Source organism: Cydia amplana, chromosome Z (genome assembly GCF_948474715.1).
Source record: "Cydia amplana chromosome Z, ilCydAmpl1.1, whole genome shotgun sequence".
NCBI classification, from domain to species: Eukaryota; Metazoa; Arthropoda; class Insecta; order Lepidoptera; family Tortricidae; genus Cydia; species Cydia amplana.
The window spans coordinates 36,129,111-36,144,678 of NC_086096.1; the positions used below are offsets into that span (position 1 = coordinate 36,129,111).

Sequence of the window (15,568 nt, forward strand, 5' to 3'; positions counted from 1 at the left end):
CCTTTTCACGGCTAGGCATGTATAGTGCTTTTCTCAAACATATGCAATGAAATAAAAAAAATCACCACTCAAAAAAACAAATTATAAATATCAACCACAAATAGCTACACGACTAAAGTTTTTTAATTTTTCTTCCAATCCTGCCATAAAGACTTTTTTTTACGGAAGTCGTCCGTATTTCGCGTGTGTAGTGTTCGAATAGACCCTATTAGGGCCATTATACACAACCTGATAATAAGAATCTCAATTTCAATAAATAAAATAAATGCAGAGGATTTTAAATATTGTCTATGGTCTCTGGTGACTTACGTATAGACAAGATTTTAAATTTATTCATCAACACATTGAATAATACAGATTCGTATTCTTAATATCAGTACGTTCGTGTATAACAGGCGTTAACACGGATATTTTGGTCCGATAACCATTCATTCACTAAAAATATTTAAAAAAATATATAATTCGGCTGTTTAGCCTGTTCATGGACACAGACCCCATGTTTACATTAGAATTAAAAAAAAAATTACTTCCCGGCCTAGGCCTTCAATTTCGTATGAAATTCCTTTACAGTTCTCTGGAGTTGCTCCGCCCTAAACGTGATACTTCGAAGCCTGATATAACGCCCGGAGCGACGACATTTCATTGCATGTTTGAGAAAAACAATTTTTTTAATGGTCCTAACTTGTAACATAACTTAAAAATCGTAAAATTTAACTAGTGAATACACATCAAACCGTGTAAAAATATTTCTAACCACATTAATATCTAGAGAGAAAAATGGAAAGTACTTTTGTATGGACGCCCTCGTCGATTTTCCTCTTAACCTGCGACTAGTCGCAAAGGAACTTTAAGCGTAGCTCTGCGCATGCTCCAGGGTCAAGTTTGCGAACTTATTCCCTTTGTCGACCCAGTTCTTGAGCCGGCCCCTCAACTCTTCCAAGCTTTTCGACTTCGCTTTGTTTATCCTCTTGTATTTCACGTCTTTCGGTTTCGTCACGTTCCGATGATTCGACATGACACGGTTGTAGGTTACTACTGGATTGCGTTCCGTTTCCTCGTCGCTCTCTGTAGCTTCGTCGTCTGATGTGGTCTTCTTTGGAACATAGCTGTACGCCCAAGTCTCGTTTTTCTTTTCATCGTCTATGCTTTTGAGCGCTTCGGTTAGCACGACGCTTCTCATGCGGAAGTTGTCACGTCTTTGTGAGAGAAGACTAGAGGAATCGTTCTGTTTTTCTTCGTCCGTCTTATTGTCCTTAATATCTTTTTCTGTTGAGTTCTGAGCGCTTAGACCTTTCATTGAGTCCGCATCGGCTTCTTCTTCAACGCTGTATACGGTTTCTAAGATCTCAGGACGTCGTAGGAAGCCGTTGGAACGGCGGATAATGCTATATTTTAAATTAGGATCGATAGCGTCTGAGATGGATCGTACGATGGTGACCGAGTCGGCGTTTCTAAAGCGTGGCACGTGCGGGAGATTACTGCAGTCCGAATCGACGTCTTCCATAATAACAGCTGAATCGGAATCGTTGAGACTATCGAAATCGGCGATTTGTGTGTCTTGGAGCATTTCTCTAAAGTCCGGGATGGCTTGTGTTGGTTCTATTCCGTTTTCTAGTAGTTTCGCTTGCAAGGCTTCTATGGCTTTATGTTGTTTGGCAATGATGGACTCTCTGACGGCGATGATGTTGCAGATTTCCTTCTGTTTTCTGACCAGGCGTGATTCGAAGAGGAGGAGCTGGCTGGAGAGGGATTTGAGCTGGTTGGCTTTCTCTATTTGGAGACGGGAGACGAGGTCTTCTTGGATGCGGTGAGCGCGCCTCCAGGTTAGGAGCTGGTGGGCTTGGGCGCGATACTTCATCCTTAGGTCTCTGTAAAAAATAAATGTGTTATTTAGAAATTTTCTCATTTTTACTAGAACCTGCATATTGTTATGACAAGCCATAATATGTCCTGAGTGTTTTTTGTCTTTTATTTTGGGCTTGAGAAATGTCAGATAAGTTCCTCAAGCCAAGCAGGTGCGACATATGGATATGACAATTCAAAACTACCATGTTGTCGTGGAGGTTCAGTCAGGCTGTTATACTAGCCGCAAAACTAACTGCATGATGGTCAGGTCGTAAATCATGGGAATCATGCTGTCTATTTCGCACTTGCACAGCCTTATGGAGGGGGACTCGCAACAGTAGAGGAGGTAGTATTACGTATAAAAAGTACTGTACCTGACTTTATTTGCCCGACTCGCCATCGCCACTTGGAACGGCGGCAAGTATTTTGCACGGCGTCGTAGAAGTGATTGTAATGTAAGATGGTTTTTTTTAACTTTTGGGGTATCACTAGGTTACCTAATGGTCCTCCGAGCCTCCTCCAGCATAGTGGCCTCTAGAGGGTGCGTAAGTGAGGCCGCCAGGGACACGTCGATCGGCCTCCGTAGGCCGATTCAAAACAACCATAATATGTATATTGTCATGATGAAAGAGACATGCTTATTTGAACTTTTAGGGTACCAGTGTGTTACCTAATGGTTCTCCGGGCTTCCTCCAGCGTTGTGGCCTCTATAGGGTCCGTAAGGGAGGCCGCTAGGGACACGTCGGGCTCCGTCGGGCTGTTGAGGGCCGACTCGCTCCGGCTGTGGACAAAAATGCATATCAATATAGAGATAGTAGCTTCTGCCCGCGACAGTTTTGTAAGGTCAAGTGAGGTAAATGCAACTATGGGGTTATTGCGTCCCTCCGTTCTCTCTCGATTACGATTGGTCGAAACGCCCTCTACTATGCAACGTTTCATGCCTGAGCTACTTGGAAATGAAACGTTGCATAGTAGAGGGCGTTTCGACCAATCGTATTCGAGAAAGAACGGAGAGACGCAATAATCCCACAGTTGCATTTACCTCACTTGACCTTACTAAGTATGCCCTCCACACGTGGTTGATAGAAGAACTAATTAGTAATTAACTTGGCATACCGCCAAATGGCAGCGAAGCTGTTAAATCCAATATTAATTCCCATGTTTGAGCACTTCAAGGATGATTTCATTAAATCTCTGGAATTTCACATGTGGATTCTCAGGCTTAATGAGAAGGTACTGCAGAGATATATGTCACAGATTAAACAATGGTATACGAGATATGCCACTCTCCAGAATCACGTTCCCGGATATTTCACGGTATGCAATGTGATCCTGATCAGGCGCTCGTTTCATTACGCTGACAACTGTCACCTTACAGTGACAATTCGCCGTACATTTCTGGTCTAACACGTAAATATTGTCATTTGGAATGAACAGGAATTGTCAGTGTCAGGGGTCCGTTTCTCAAAAGCTTGTAACTTGTACCTAATACAAGTAGAAGTCCCTTTCTAACATAAGCTGTCAAAAAGTGACATCCGCTTGTATTACAACCTTTCTTGCTTGCAACCTGAACCTTGCTTGTCGCTTGAAATAATTATACAGTCAGCAGCAGAAGTAGCTGAGCGGGCGAGGTGTTCAAAATGACCTTGACACGCTCTTATTCTCTTAACAATAACGTCGCGTCAAGATCATTTTGAACACCTCGCCCGCTTAGCAACTCCTGCTGCTGACTGTACATGACATATCAATCATGTCGTAGAAGATAAATAAACTGATTATGTCATGGTTCTATATATAGTTGCCTAGGAATCCAATTGATTGATTGTGCCACTAATCAAAATAAATAACGGCCATTAATCATAAAATTGATCATAAATCATAAAATAAAACTACCACACTCTCATGAGTAGGTACCTATATTATAATTTAAACAGAGAATACTAAGTAACCAATGAAAACATTCAGGCTTAGTGTAAGGCCTGAGTGGACGCTCGAGTTGGGCGTGCAGCGGGGCGGGGCGTGCGGCGTGCATGTTAAACAAATGCAAGCGTATAGGAGCGGCCTTAGTGCACGCTGCTCAAATCACTTGTGAGCCCGACGCCACGCTGCACGCCCCGCCGAACGCTCCGCTTCGAGCGTCCACTCAGGCCTTACACTTACTCGTAGGATCACCACACGGAAGTATTGCCATGCCGGTTGAATTTGAAATTAGTAGTGAATGAGGTATGGATGAATTTCTTTTAATAAATCGAACGAAACAAGCGCTGGTGGCCTAGCGGTTACAGCGTGCGACTTGCAATCCGGAGGTCGCGGGTTCAAACCCCGGCTCGTACCAATGAGTTTTTCGGAACTTATGTACTTATACGAAATATCATTTGATATTTACCAGTCGCTTTTCGGTGTAGGAAAACATCGTGAGGAAACCGGACTAATCCCAATACGGGCCTAGTTTACCCTCTGGGTTGGAAGGTCAGATGGCAGTCGCTTTCGTAAAAACTAGTGCCTACGCCAATTCCTGGGATTAGTTGCCAAGCGGGCCCCAGGCTCCCATGATCCATGGCCAAAATGCCTGGACAACGCGAGGAAGAAGAAGAAGAAATAGAACGAAACAAGTGAAACAAAACTCTGTTTTAACTTGTATCATATAGCTTGTATCTGTTAAAGGTTGGTGATCTGTGCAAACGCGGGGGATCTAATTAAAAATGTATAGTACGAGCCTACGAGCATCTCTAATAGGCAAACCGGGAACAGTAGACTATTAATTTCAGTAATTGAACAAACATCTAAACAAACAACTTTCACATGGTAGGTAGTACAACTTGGCGTTCCATTGCAACTCGAATTGCTTATTCTGTATCGTTATTCTCATAAGGTCTGAGATACACTTGTAAGTTTGGCTTACATAAGTAGGGACAAAGCTATTTGTTAGAATGAGATAACGATATTGATCTCTCATTCTGTAGTATCTATAGATGTGTTCCCTACTTACGTAAGTAAAACTTACAAGTGTATTTTGGGCCTTAGTTTAGCTTATTAGCCACAAAATCAAAAGTTCTCTTAAACAGAACAGATTTTAAACTTTTACATTTATTTTTCGAAGTTTGTAAATTATTGTGTTATTACTTATATTACTTTTTAATATTTGTTAATGAAAAATTTACCTATGTAATTATATGAATTTTGTAAGAAAATAATAATTCCCGTAGTGAACAACAATAAAACTTAATTAATACGCTTCTTAAATGTGAAGAGAGAGAGATATATATATATATAGGTACCTATGTATATGGCTAACTGACGTTTAAAAATGTTTTAAAATATGTACAGTCAGATGTAGAGATATACAGTTAGTTTATATGCAGGGGGTCAGTTATCTCTGCAGCTGACTGTACATAGTAAGTAAGTAATTAGGTTAAAAATTGTAAATGTGTAAAAGATTGACAAGTAAATTGTACAGTATATCTCTTTAATCTTTATAATATATTTCAATTCCAACGGCTGATTTTCAAGTAAAAAATCGTCTTATCCAGGTTATGTTAATTTCATATAAAATTATTTGGACCTAAATTCCGTTTATGATCAAAATGTGTATCATTAGTATCATTACACTCGAGTAACTGAAAAAGAAAGCGCCTACAAAATAATAAAAGGCAATGAGCACATTTTGCGACTCGTTTCCTGAAGCACAGGCATTTAACATAAATGATGCGTGTTACTTTCCGTACGCGTCAAATAATGAAGGCCCATTGACGTATATCCCAGGACTGCCTTACGGACCATAATGGGCGTTTTTTTTTTGTTGTCCCAAACACTTTTTTTTCAAAAATGGGATTTTTTATGTTATTTCTACTCAGAATCACGAGCTCTTTCTATCCTAATAGGAGAAAAAAGTGTCCCAAGATGTCCATACATTTTTCGATCTTTCCATTACGCGACCGCCATACAAAGTCTATGAAAAATGGTGACGGAATGGAAAAAAAAACCTTAGGACACTTTTTTTCTCCTATTAGGATAGAAAGAGCTCGTGATTCTGAGTAGAAATAACATAAAAAATCCCAAATTTGAAAAAAAAAGTGTTTGGGACAATAAAAAAAACCGCCCCATTGCCTTATTCTCATTAGAATAGGGTATGAATGGGGCCATTACAGCGGTATGACACCGCTACAATGCGATTGGTTGATGAGTTCGCATCACGCGCGCGATTGGTCGCAACTAGTTGCGTTAGACTGCACGATTGGCTCGAATTCGTGAGTGACACCACAAGGCCCGTCCTGAGATATACGTCAATGTGAAGGCCACAATGATACAGCCAGATAATTACAACTAAATAATAAACAATTATGAAACGTAGGTAATAAATATAAGAGACAACTTTAACTTAGTCGAGTTATATCCATGTGAATTTTTCATGGCATTTGTGTGTAAATAAAAAGCTACAATTTTGCTTAATCATTTTATTCATTCTAATTTCCTTACTTTAGGGGTTCTTAGGCAACTGTTATGTTTTCTTTTGTGGTGAGCGTTCCGACTGAACGTCTAGCGACCTTCACAAAGGAAGAGTTTTGGCCGAAGGGTGTCAAGTTTCGGTAGTTCCGCGGCCGGCTCCCTGACACAGCGGGGTCAGGCGTGTCTCACTCCGCGATTTCGTCACTTTGCTACAGGTAGCTAAAAGTACATCCGTTCGGCCCCAATTTTGGGGAAAGCCATAAGCCGCGCGCTGCGAAATGCATCGCAGCCATAGTGTGTTTTTTAGTCTGTAAGATATGTTGTATAATATGTATGCTAGTTTTTAAGGTATTTATCTATGGGCAAATAGTTGCTTGAAAATAAATATTTTCATTTCATTTTTTCGTTTCATTTCATTTCATTACCCTTCTTTTGATCCTTACTGAAAGTGCTACTGTGTATAATACGTATACTGTGGCACGAGTGCTGCTAGTCAAATCACGTGTCTCAGAGACGGTTCATATATCAGTTAGAAATGGCACTAATAGGTGACATCCGAAATTATATGCCGTGTTGGAGTGTTTCTGTATAGTTTATGTGATTGGTATTATTACATAATGATACCATTAAAATACGAGTGAGGGTTTATAAAACGAACTAAGTGAGTTTTATAAAAGGATCACACGAGTGTTTTAATGCCTAATTGTACATATATTATATTAACAAACACACAAAAATACAAGTATACAGACTGGGCAGTAACGTAAGCCGTCCTCGGGTATTTAGTGGTAACCAAATCACTAAAACAAGTTTAATCCTATTAAACTTTAACAAGTGCTTTGACCGACTTACGTCCCCTCGTGCCTATTTTATACACTCAAAAGTAATAATAATGGGTCATTCTCTATACACATTTGTTACTTATTGATCCGTTTTCTTTGCTCTGATCAGTTAAACTTGAAGCCCATCATAATCCGATCGTGTTTTACCTGCTGTGGCTGCTGGCACATCGTGGTGTATGTATATCTATCTATGGTATCTACAACCTTAAACCTATTCGGGGCCGCTGGCGTAAAATTACTTGGCTGTAACGGGAGTTCCACGCGAAGGAGTACGCGCAAGGCATAGGCTGTAGCGGGAGCGGGAGCGGTATCTTATACCTCTATACGAGCATTCTTGTATATTTATAGATTTCGGGGATCTCGGACACGGCTCTAACGATTTCGATGAAATTTGCTATATGGGGGGTTTCGGGGGCGAAAGATCGATCTAGATCTTAACTCTGGGGAAAAAGCGCATTTTTGAGTTTTTACATATTTTCTGAGCAAAAAGAACACTTTTTACGTAAAAGTGTTAGACAATTTAATAGGTCTGTAATCAAACCAGCACATTTTAATTGATGAATTATTAGAGACATTTGTAAGATCAATTACACACTAAAAATTTAATTGTAAATCTCTTATAGTTTACAAAGCTCCAAAATTTTCCAGTGAAATTTGAACCTATAATGTAAGAAATAGAGTTGAGTTTGTTTTGTTTAAATGGTTAAAAAAACAAATAAAATGCCAGGCTATTAAAACTGAACAATTTAAATTTCATCTAACTTAATAAGTACAATGCCTCAAGGGCCTATTTTAGATTTAAGCTAGTTTTTAATTTCTTTTAGTAATACACTGTATATATCTTGTTTGTAAATAAATTCCAAAAACTACAGCAAAAAAAAACAAACTTAATAAGTACCTAGAAGGTACTTGACCCCTGTAAGCTAGCCTACCTAATTTCATTTTAGATACAAAAATAAAACTATGTACTTTAGGAAAAAACAACTAAATTTATTTAATCAACGACTTATTAGTAGCTTTGGCATAGAAAACAATATTTAATATTACTTAACTGTAACCGTTTTACTAAAAAGGATCGAATATTTAAAGTTGGCTATGTTAGGGTGGTATTCCACCTGTCCAATTTCTTTGTCCAATGTGTGTTTGCGTCTCACATTTTGCTTAGTGAGAGACAGACGCAATGCATATTGGACCAAGAAATTGGACAGGTGGAATACCAAATCAGTGCCTTAAACACGGGTCGTAAGATACCTTACTACTCGTACCTATAGGTATTAGAACCGTGAGCCTTAGGTTATTCTGGGACGCCTCCGCGTCTGCCCTAAACCCCAGGTGCAATTTATAAGCACCAACATACCGTGTCTCCCTCCTATCCTACACGTTATAACTTATGCAGCTTCTTATAAGTATATCAAAATAACGAAAGAAACTTCGTGGCTTTAGGATAAAAAAATCCGATCCGATCCAATCACTGAACTATTATTAGGTACTAACGTATAGACCCGGCAAAAAAAAATCTACTCACGTCGATTCTTGGGATTAGTTGTCAAGCGGACCCCAGGCTCCCATGAGCCGTGGCAAAATAACGCCGAGCCGGGATAAAGCGAGGAAGAAGAGAAGTATAGAACCGGCACAGAGAACCAGTATTTTGCGCCATGAGTTGTTGTTGTTTCGACAACAAACCATAGAAGCAGAGCGTGAATCTAGCGACCGAAATGTCAAGCCTCTATTGTCAAGGCGCTAAAGTGCGTGTTCAGATATTTTTGAGCACCTCGGCCGCTCTAATGTATCTGAGGCGCTGTACAAAGCTCGAGCCGCCAGCGTCGGTTGACCGCTTCCCGGCCAACGGAAACGCATTCAACCAAGACACGACAGCTGGGGAACGGGGAACTACTACTTAAGGTTCAAATTCCTTTGACTACATATATACTGGGGAAGTTTAAATTATGTACTTCGTAAGATAAAGAATTCTAATGAATAAGGGCATAAAGTGCCTCGATTCCGACAAGGTATTCGGTAAGTTGAGGAACCAGCATGAAGATCAGAATTCCAAAATGGCGCTGACAGTTTTAATGTTGGTTTTAATTTTTTCAATTTATATTGCGTGGTCTGTATATATCTAAAATGCTAGCGTGTAGGTACAGTCACCTGCAATAATATGTAACACAACGACGGCCGCAAAAATATGTGACGCGCTCTTATTATTACGCTATAAATATTTAAGAACGACACGTGTCCGATATTTTTGCGGGCCTCCTTGTGTAACATATTATTGCTGGTAACTATCCCTACAACTAGTCTTGTGCCAAAGAGAATTTTCATAAATTGCAAAGCTACCATGAAATGTTATCGGTATATGTTTCTGCACGTTTATTGCCAAACCTTTTACAGATGTTGAATAATTTTACGGTTTAGACTCACTTGTTTTAAGTCACTCGCGCGACATGTTCGGAGAGCCTAGGTCTCCTTTCTCAAGCACTACCTAACAGTGCGAGCAGGGTTAACGACGGCGGTGCATCGCGTAAGTACTGCGGCACGCCGCGCCGCCGCCGAGAAAGCCGGTGGGGGAGGTCTTCCGCTGTCATTGTAGGCGGGCATAGTGGTGTGTTTGGGCTTTGGTCACCTAACACTTGTAGCGATACACAGCACGAACTCACAATGTCCACTACACATGAGTGTATGTGTGTGTGTGTGTATGAGTGACATGAGTCGCGCGAGTGACTTAAAACAAGTGAGTCTAATAAACCGTAAAATTATTCAATGTTAATATGTCTCACAGCAGTTTAAATTCTTCTACAGATGGTTTCGATTTCTATGACACTTGAAAGACGACAATGAGTTACGTAGGTAAAGTTAAATAAAACAGTCGTCAACAGTTAAAACATTGAGTAATTATCGGGAAAGTGCTACTGTAAATAGATTGTAGATCTATATTAACAAGCCGAATGTTAGCATTCTGTGTGATTCTGTCACTGTTTCTATTCAATTCTCCGGCTTAACTCTTAACCAAGAATAGAGGACATGAAGTGTAATTTCGCAATACATTTAGTATGTCATGCATCTGCATATACTGTTACGGCTAATTGTATAATGTACGAACTCCAAACTCACCAAAGCCCAGTTCAAACGTTTATACACTGTATTTCTATAGTTTTACGCCTAGAATTGCTTGCGTATTTTGTAGACTTGGGTAATTATTTCACAGGGACAGAATTATACTTTTAATTACATATGATTGGCGTCCATATTGTTTACATTCGACCGGTTATTCAAGCGATAATTATTGCGTTTGTACATTCAAAGAGCTTTCACTTAGGGGTCATCCATTAATTACATCACACAAGATTTCGTTTTTTAGGGTTCCGTACCCAAAGGGTAAAAACGGGACCCAATAGGAGCAATAGCAATGACTAAGACTCCGCTGTCCGTCCGTCCGTCCGTCCGTCCGGCTGTCACCAGGCTGTATCTCACGAACCGTGATAGCTAGACAGTTGAAATTTTCACAGATGATGTATTTCTGTTGCCGCTATAACAACAAATAATAAAAACAGAATAAAATCAAGATTTAAGTGGGGCTCCCATACAACAAACGTGATTTTTGACCGAAGTTAAGCAACGTCGGGCGGGGTCAGTACTTGGATGGGTGACCGTTTTTTGCTTGTTTTGCTCTATTTTTTGTTGATGGTGCGTAACCCTCCGTGCGCGGGTCCGACTCGCACTTGGCCGGTTTTTATATAGGACCAGGACATTAGAAAGGAACAAAAGATATCTACGTCGCGCCGCGCGATGCTTGACAGGAAGCTTAGTGTATCAGTCCATCATGAGTCCATGTATAATTAGAATTACATCCCTAAAGAACTCAATTGTGGATATTTCCATTTTATTTCGGAAAGAACATAAATGGGATTACAAATTATGAATTAGTATTGCTTAAAATTACATTACCTACTCGGTCTACTCGTAACATTTTGCCGACGTCTTTTTACTATTTTTGAAGGAAAGGTAAAGCCCGAATCCTATAATTAAACACTGAGAGATAAATATCCAAAGGATTGAAACGTAGCAATTTAAAATAAACATCCCATTTTAAATCTTTGCTGTAACTGTCCGGTGTAATGTCTAAACTCCGATTTCAAACGGTTTTTACACGAATGTCAAAGTATAATTGAAGGGATGTTTACAAAAACAACATAACTGACTACACTGGTTGACACCTGAAACGATTAACAATGTTCTTAAAAAAGTGTCAACCGCTCTAAGCAGTTATGTTGTTTTTGTAAACATCCCTTCAATTGAGATAGGATAGGTTTTCAAATTGGAAGAAGATTTAGAATTGAAGGTGAGAGTATTCGTTTTTAAATTTGATTTTAGTGTGGCCAGAGATTTTGCCACCTCCACCATGTTTCTCTGTCCAAAGGCGTTTCTGCCCAGTCGAAAACGCCAAACTCGCTAAGGTTGTTTTGCAGTGGAAACGCAGCCTTATATCGAACACTGTTTTTTGTACTAGGCGGTACGAGCGAGCTACGAAATTGCTTGTCAAACATATTGGTCTATCCGTCATAATATACGTGTCTGTCGGGCCTTCATTCGGAAACGATGGAAACTAATTCAAATCAATGGCATGTTTTTGAAGGTGGATCCAATAAGCGGTTATCTGCGTTCTATAGGTACGTTCTATTTTTTTTGTGACACATACTTTTATTGCTGACTACTTATTCTCATTTGCATGTCTATCAAATACCTCTCGAGACCTTACTTAGGAGCCTAAACGCGATGTTTTTGTGTTTTTCCCGCGAGGAATTTCTTTGGCTACCTTCCGAATGCATCCATGCTCCATGTTGGCATAAATATTATGCAATGTCACCGAAATCAAGGAGGTACTCCAAATTTCATCTGAGTGAATTGATAAAATATCTTCCGTGTTTAAACAAACTCCTTGGTCCAACACTAATGGATCAGCCAGTGCTAAATTAATTGTTGTACGAGTAGGAAATGCTGTACATGCGTCAACCCTACGTTACATCGGAACACCCATAGAAATTGCACCTTATTACAAACGAGTACGGTGTATAATTGAACGAGTTTCGCAATGGAAATTAGGGTTGCTACCTTGCTACACGTGATAGCGAAATATACTGCAAGGCAATTTTCTGTGCAGATTTTTGTGATGTGACTGCTAATTACAGTTCCTGCGGGCGTAACATGGTTCCATTTTTATCGCTTGTCACTTTGCCCGTCACTTTCGCACTTACATACGTGTTAGAACGTAACAGGCATGGTGACAAGCGATAAAAATGCGACCGTGCTACCGCCAAATAAATAAAATCTCATAATTCTGAAACGAAATAAGCGCTGCGCTTATTTCAGTTGCGACCAGGTTTAGGACCCATAGAATCGAGGTTACGCTCTCATTTAAAAACGAGATTTTCAAATAAAATGATATTTGACATGAACGTTCAAGTAAGTAACATATATCTATATATGTCTGGTACTAATTGTCGTTGCTACAAATTGTAACACAAAAAAAAAATAGAATAAGTAAAAATTTTTAACTTACAAAGCTTCTACTGGCTCTATTTTCTTTGTATAACAATTATAGCAACGTAACGTAAACTAAATAGTACCAGACATAGATATATGAAACTGCTGAAGATGTTAGTGTCAAAAGTGACGTTTCTTCAAACAAAAACCTCACTTTTGACACTGACATATCCGATCCGTATCTTTTGCAAATTTTTGACGTATCTTACGGGTTATTCGTCGACCGCCATTTTGGTAACATCGCCTCGTGATTCATTTCTTTGTTTTTGCTTATTAATATTGTTTAAAGTGTAATATTGATAGCGTATTATGCAGTAAACTAATGTGGAAGTGTGCAGATAATGAAAAATTAATCATGAAACGCGTTTAACCACCATTCTGGCGTCAACGCCGGGTAGCCCACGCGGGTTCTTGTAAAGTCCAGCTATCGCCTTACAAGAACTGTGAACCCAACTACTTACCGAACAACGTCGTGCTCTAGAGCATTTATTTTGGTATTTCTACCTCTAACCGTGGCTGGCTAGAGCCCTAGAGGCCATAGTTTTATACTTTTATACCGTACACTGACTGAATTTTATTATTTACAAATAATATTAATTCGATCCCACGTGGGATCCACTTTGACGTTGGCGAAATCATCGACAGTATCGATGGAGCCATATTACCCAAAGATTGATTGACGTATCTTACAGTTCGAATCAGACCGTAAGTTGTCCCTAAAACGACTCACCGCACTCCGTGGAATTCAAAAAGTTTATTCAAAGCAAAAGTTCGCGATTCCATTTCCGGAATCCCGGATGGGGAATTCAGGACGGAGTCAGTTAATTAATGTTTCTCGTTTAGATATTTAAATACACCGGGAATGGCAATATGAGCAACAATATGCAGTTGCGCGATGCAATATTATGTAAAATGCATTTCAGTTTCTATGCAAAAAAAGTTAATTTTGTGAGAAAATATAGCAAAGTTGCACATGCATATTATTGTTAAGTCCCGGGGCAGCGAACGTTTTAGAATGTACTTACACACGCTACGCTTTTGAGAATCTGTAGCGCAGCGAGAGCGAGAGACTCGAAAGACAAAGGTGAAAATAACTTAGAGCTCATTAAGACGGTGCGAATTTAGTCTCAAAAGACTCAAGTTCCCACCAACATTAAAACATTAGTGTATAAGGGCATCCGCTAGCTGGCGCGGGTGCCATTGTTGGAAAAATTCGTCGCACGCGTACGCGCCATGTTAGTGTTGCTCATACTATCTTGCCAGCCAGCCAGCATATGGCTCCTCCACACGGATGGGAGCCAATACTTCAAGGGGTTGGACGTTATAGTACAAAACCAGTACAAAGCTAAAAGTAGGACATTATGTAAAGTCTGCTCATCAGCGGCCATTGTCCGTCACATATAAGAAAAGAGCTTTATTTTAATCGCCCCCTATTCTAGGGTTACTAGATACAAATTTAGAATTTCCTGACAAAATTCCTGATTTCCGTATATTTTTCCTGACATTCATTTTGCATGCTTGATTAAAGATTTGTTAATTAATAATTATGAAGTTATTGATAAGTTGAGTGGATCTCATTTATTATTTTTTTACAATGTTTTTGATTAATTGATTAATTTAAGTAAATAAAAAGGTACTTTATAATAAAGTCTATCAATTCAAAAAAATCCTGACATTTTAGAATAGAATAGAATAGAGAGCGTTTATTCGTGACCAAAAATAAGTAAAGAAGTTTCGTGTTCCGTCCCCATTCCTGACAAAAGGCCAAAATTCCTGACATGTCAGGAAAATTCCTGTCATCTGGTAACCCTACCCTATTGTCTCTTATAGCATCATTATACATCTGCAGATGTTTCTTAAGGGAAGTGCTCTTAGAGGGCAGCTAAAGATAGAAACTTAAGGGATAGGTACTTCAACTATTTGTAACTTAAGCCAGGGAATTAAGAAGGAATCAAAAGGTATAGCGCTATGCTATGCGCCGAATGTAGCTAGCTTATGTCTGCTCTTGTTTACGTATACAAAAAAACTCTTTTATAAGCAGCAATCACAATAGATTCATCTGAATCTGAACAGTCGACCGGAACAGCGACCTTGCCGCCATCTTTATGCTTAATTTAAAATGGCCGCGCAAATGGCGGTTCAAGTTGCAGAGCATTCACAAAGTTTTGAAGTGTTCATTCTCAACATCGTTGGTCCTAAATGCGTGTAATCCGAGTTTGCGCAATCCCAGATGTGCATAAATTTTGGAAGCTTTAGGAGATATTTTTATCATAGTATTGCCAAACCGCTCAATTTAGAAGGAACCATCAATTACTTACAATGGCTCTACCAGCAAGATTTGATGGATCAGACACTGGGTAAAATTTAGCAATTAAAGGATGACTCACGTTAGCCGGGCCGAGCTGGTTGTGTCCGGGCCGGAGCTTCTGGCGCTTACTTTTCCATGACAGATGATCACGTGATGCTTTCCATAGAAAACGAAGGTGAAGCTCCGGTCCGTACATGGCTCGGTCTAACGTGGTCACCCTTAAATGATTAATTTCTTTTGATTTCGTCTGTACTACTGAACCGAATTTGAAGGTTAAGATGCTCGCAGAATTTAACCCTCTTTAATAACGACATTTTCCATGGGACGTTCCATTTTCGAACTCCAACTTTAGTTTTTACTTCACTACATAGGTAGTATAAAACAAAGTTGCTTCCCGCCGTCTGTCTGTCCCTATGTATGCTTTAGATCTTTAAAGGCCTGTGCACACCGGGTGCGTGTGCGTAGACGTGCACGTGCACGTGCGCGTTGTAATTTACAGTTCCTTATGAGAGACGACACACCGCCTTGCGTGACGTGTCCGTGCGCGTCTCCAACATTTTAGCGCACGCGCACGTGCACATCTACG

At 39.7% G+C, this 15,568-nt stretch overlaps 1 protein-coding gene across 3 annotated transcripts in view; it reads right to left on the reverse strand.

The window, feature by feature from the left end:
• Positions 1 to 827: 827 nt before the first annotated feature.
• Positions 828 to 15,568, reverse strand: part of LOC134661225 (uncharacterized) — a 148,565-nt gene continuing 133,824 nt past the window's right edge. For 2 of the 3 annotated variants that reach the window (XM_063517201.1, XM_063517202.1), the window contains 2 exons: positions 2,516 to 2,626; positions 828 to 1,868 (listed from right to left, as the gene is read on the reverse strand). In XM_063517201.1, the coding sequence (XP_063373271.1) occupies positions 848 to 1,868; positions 2,516 to 2,626 (1,132 nt within the window). In that variant the 3' untranslated portion in view covers positions 828 to 847. Of the gene's footprint in view, positions 1,869 to 2,342; positions 2,412 to 2,515; positions 2,627 to 15,568 lie in introns of those variants that run through there. The other variant, XM_063517203.1, reaches the window with a different exon arrangement.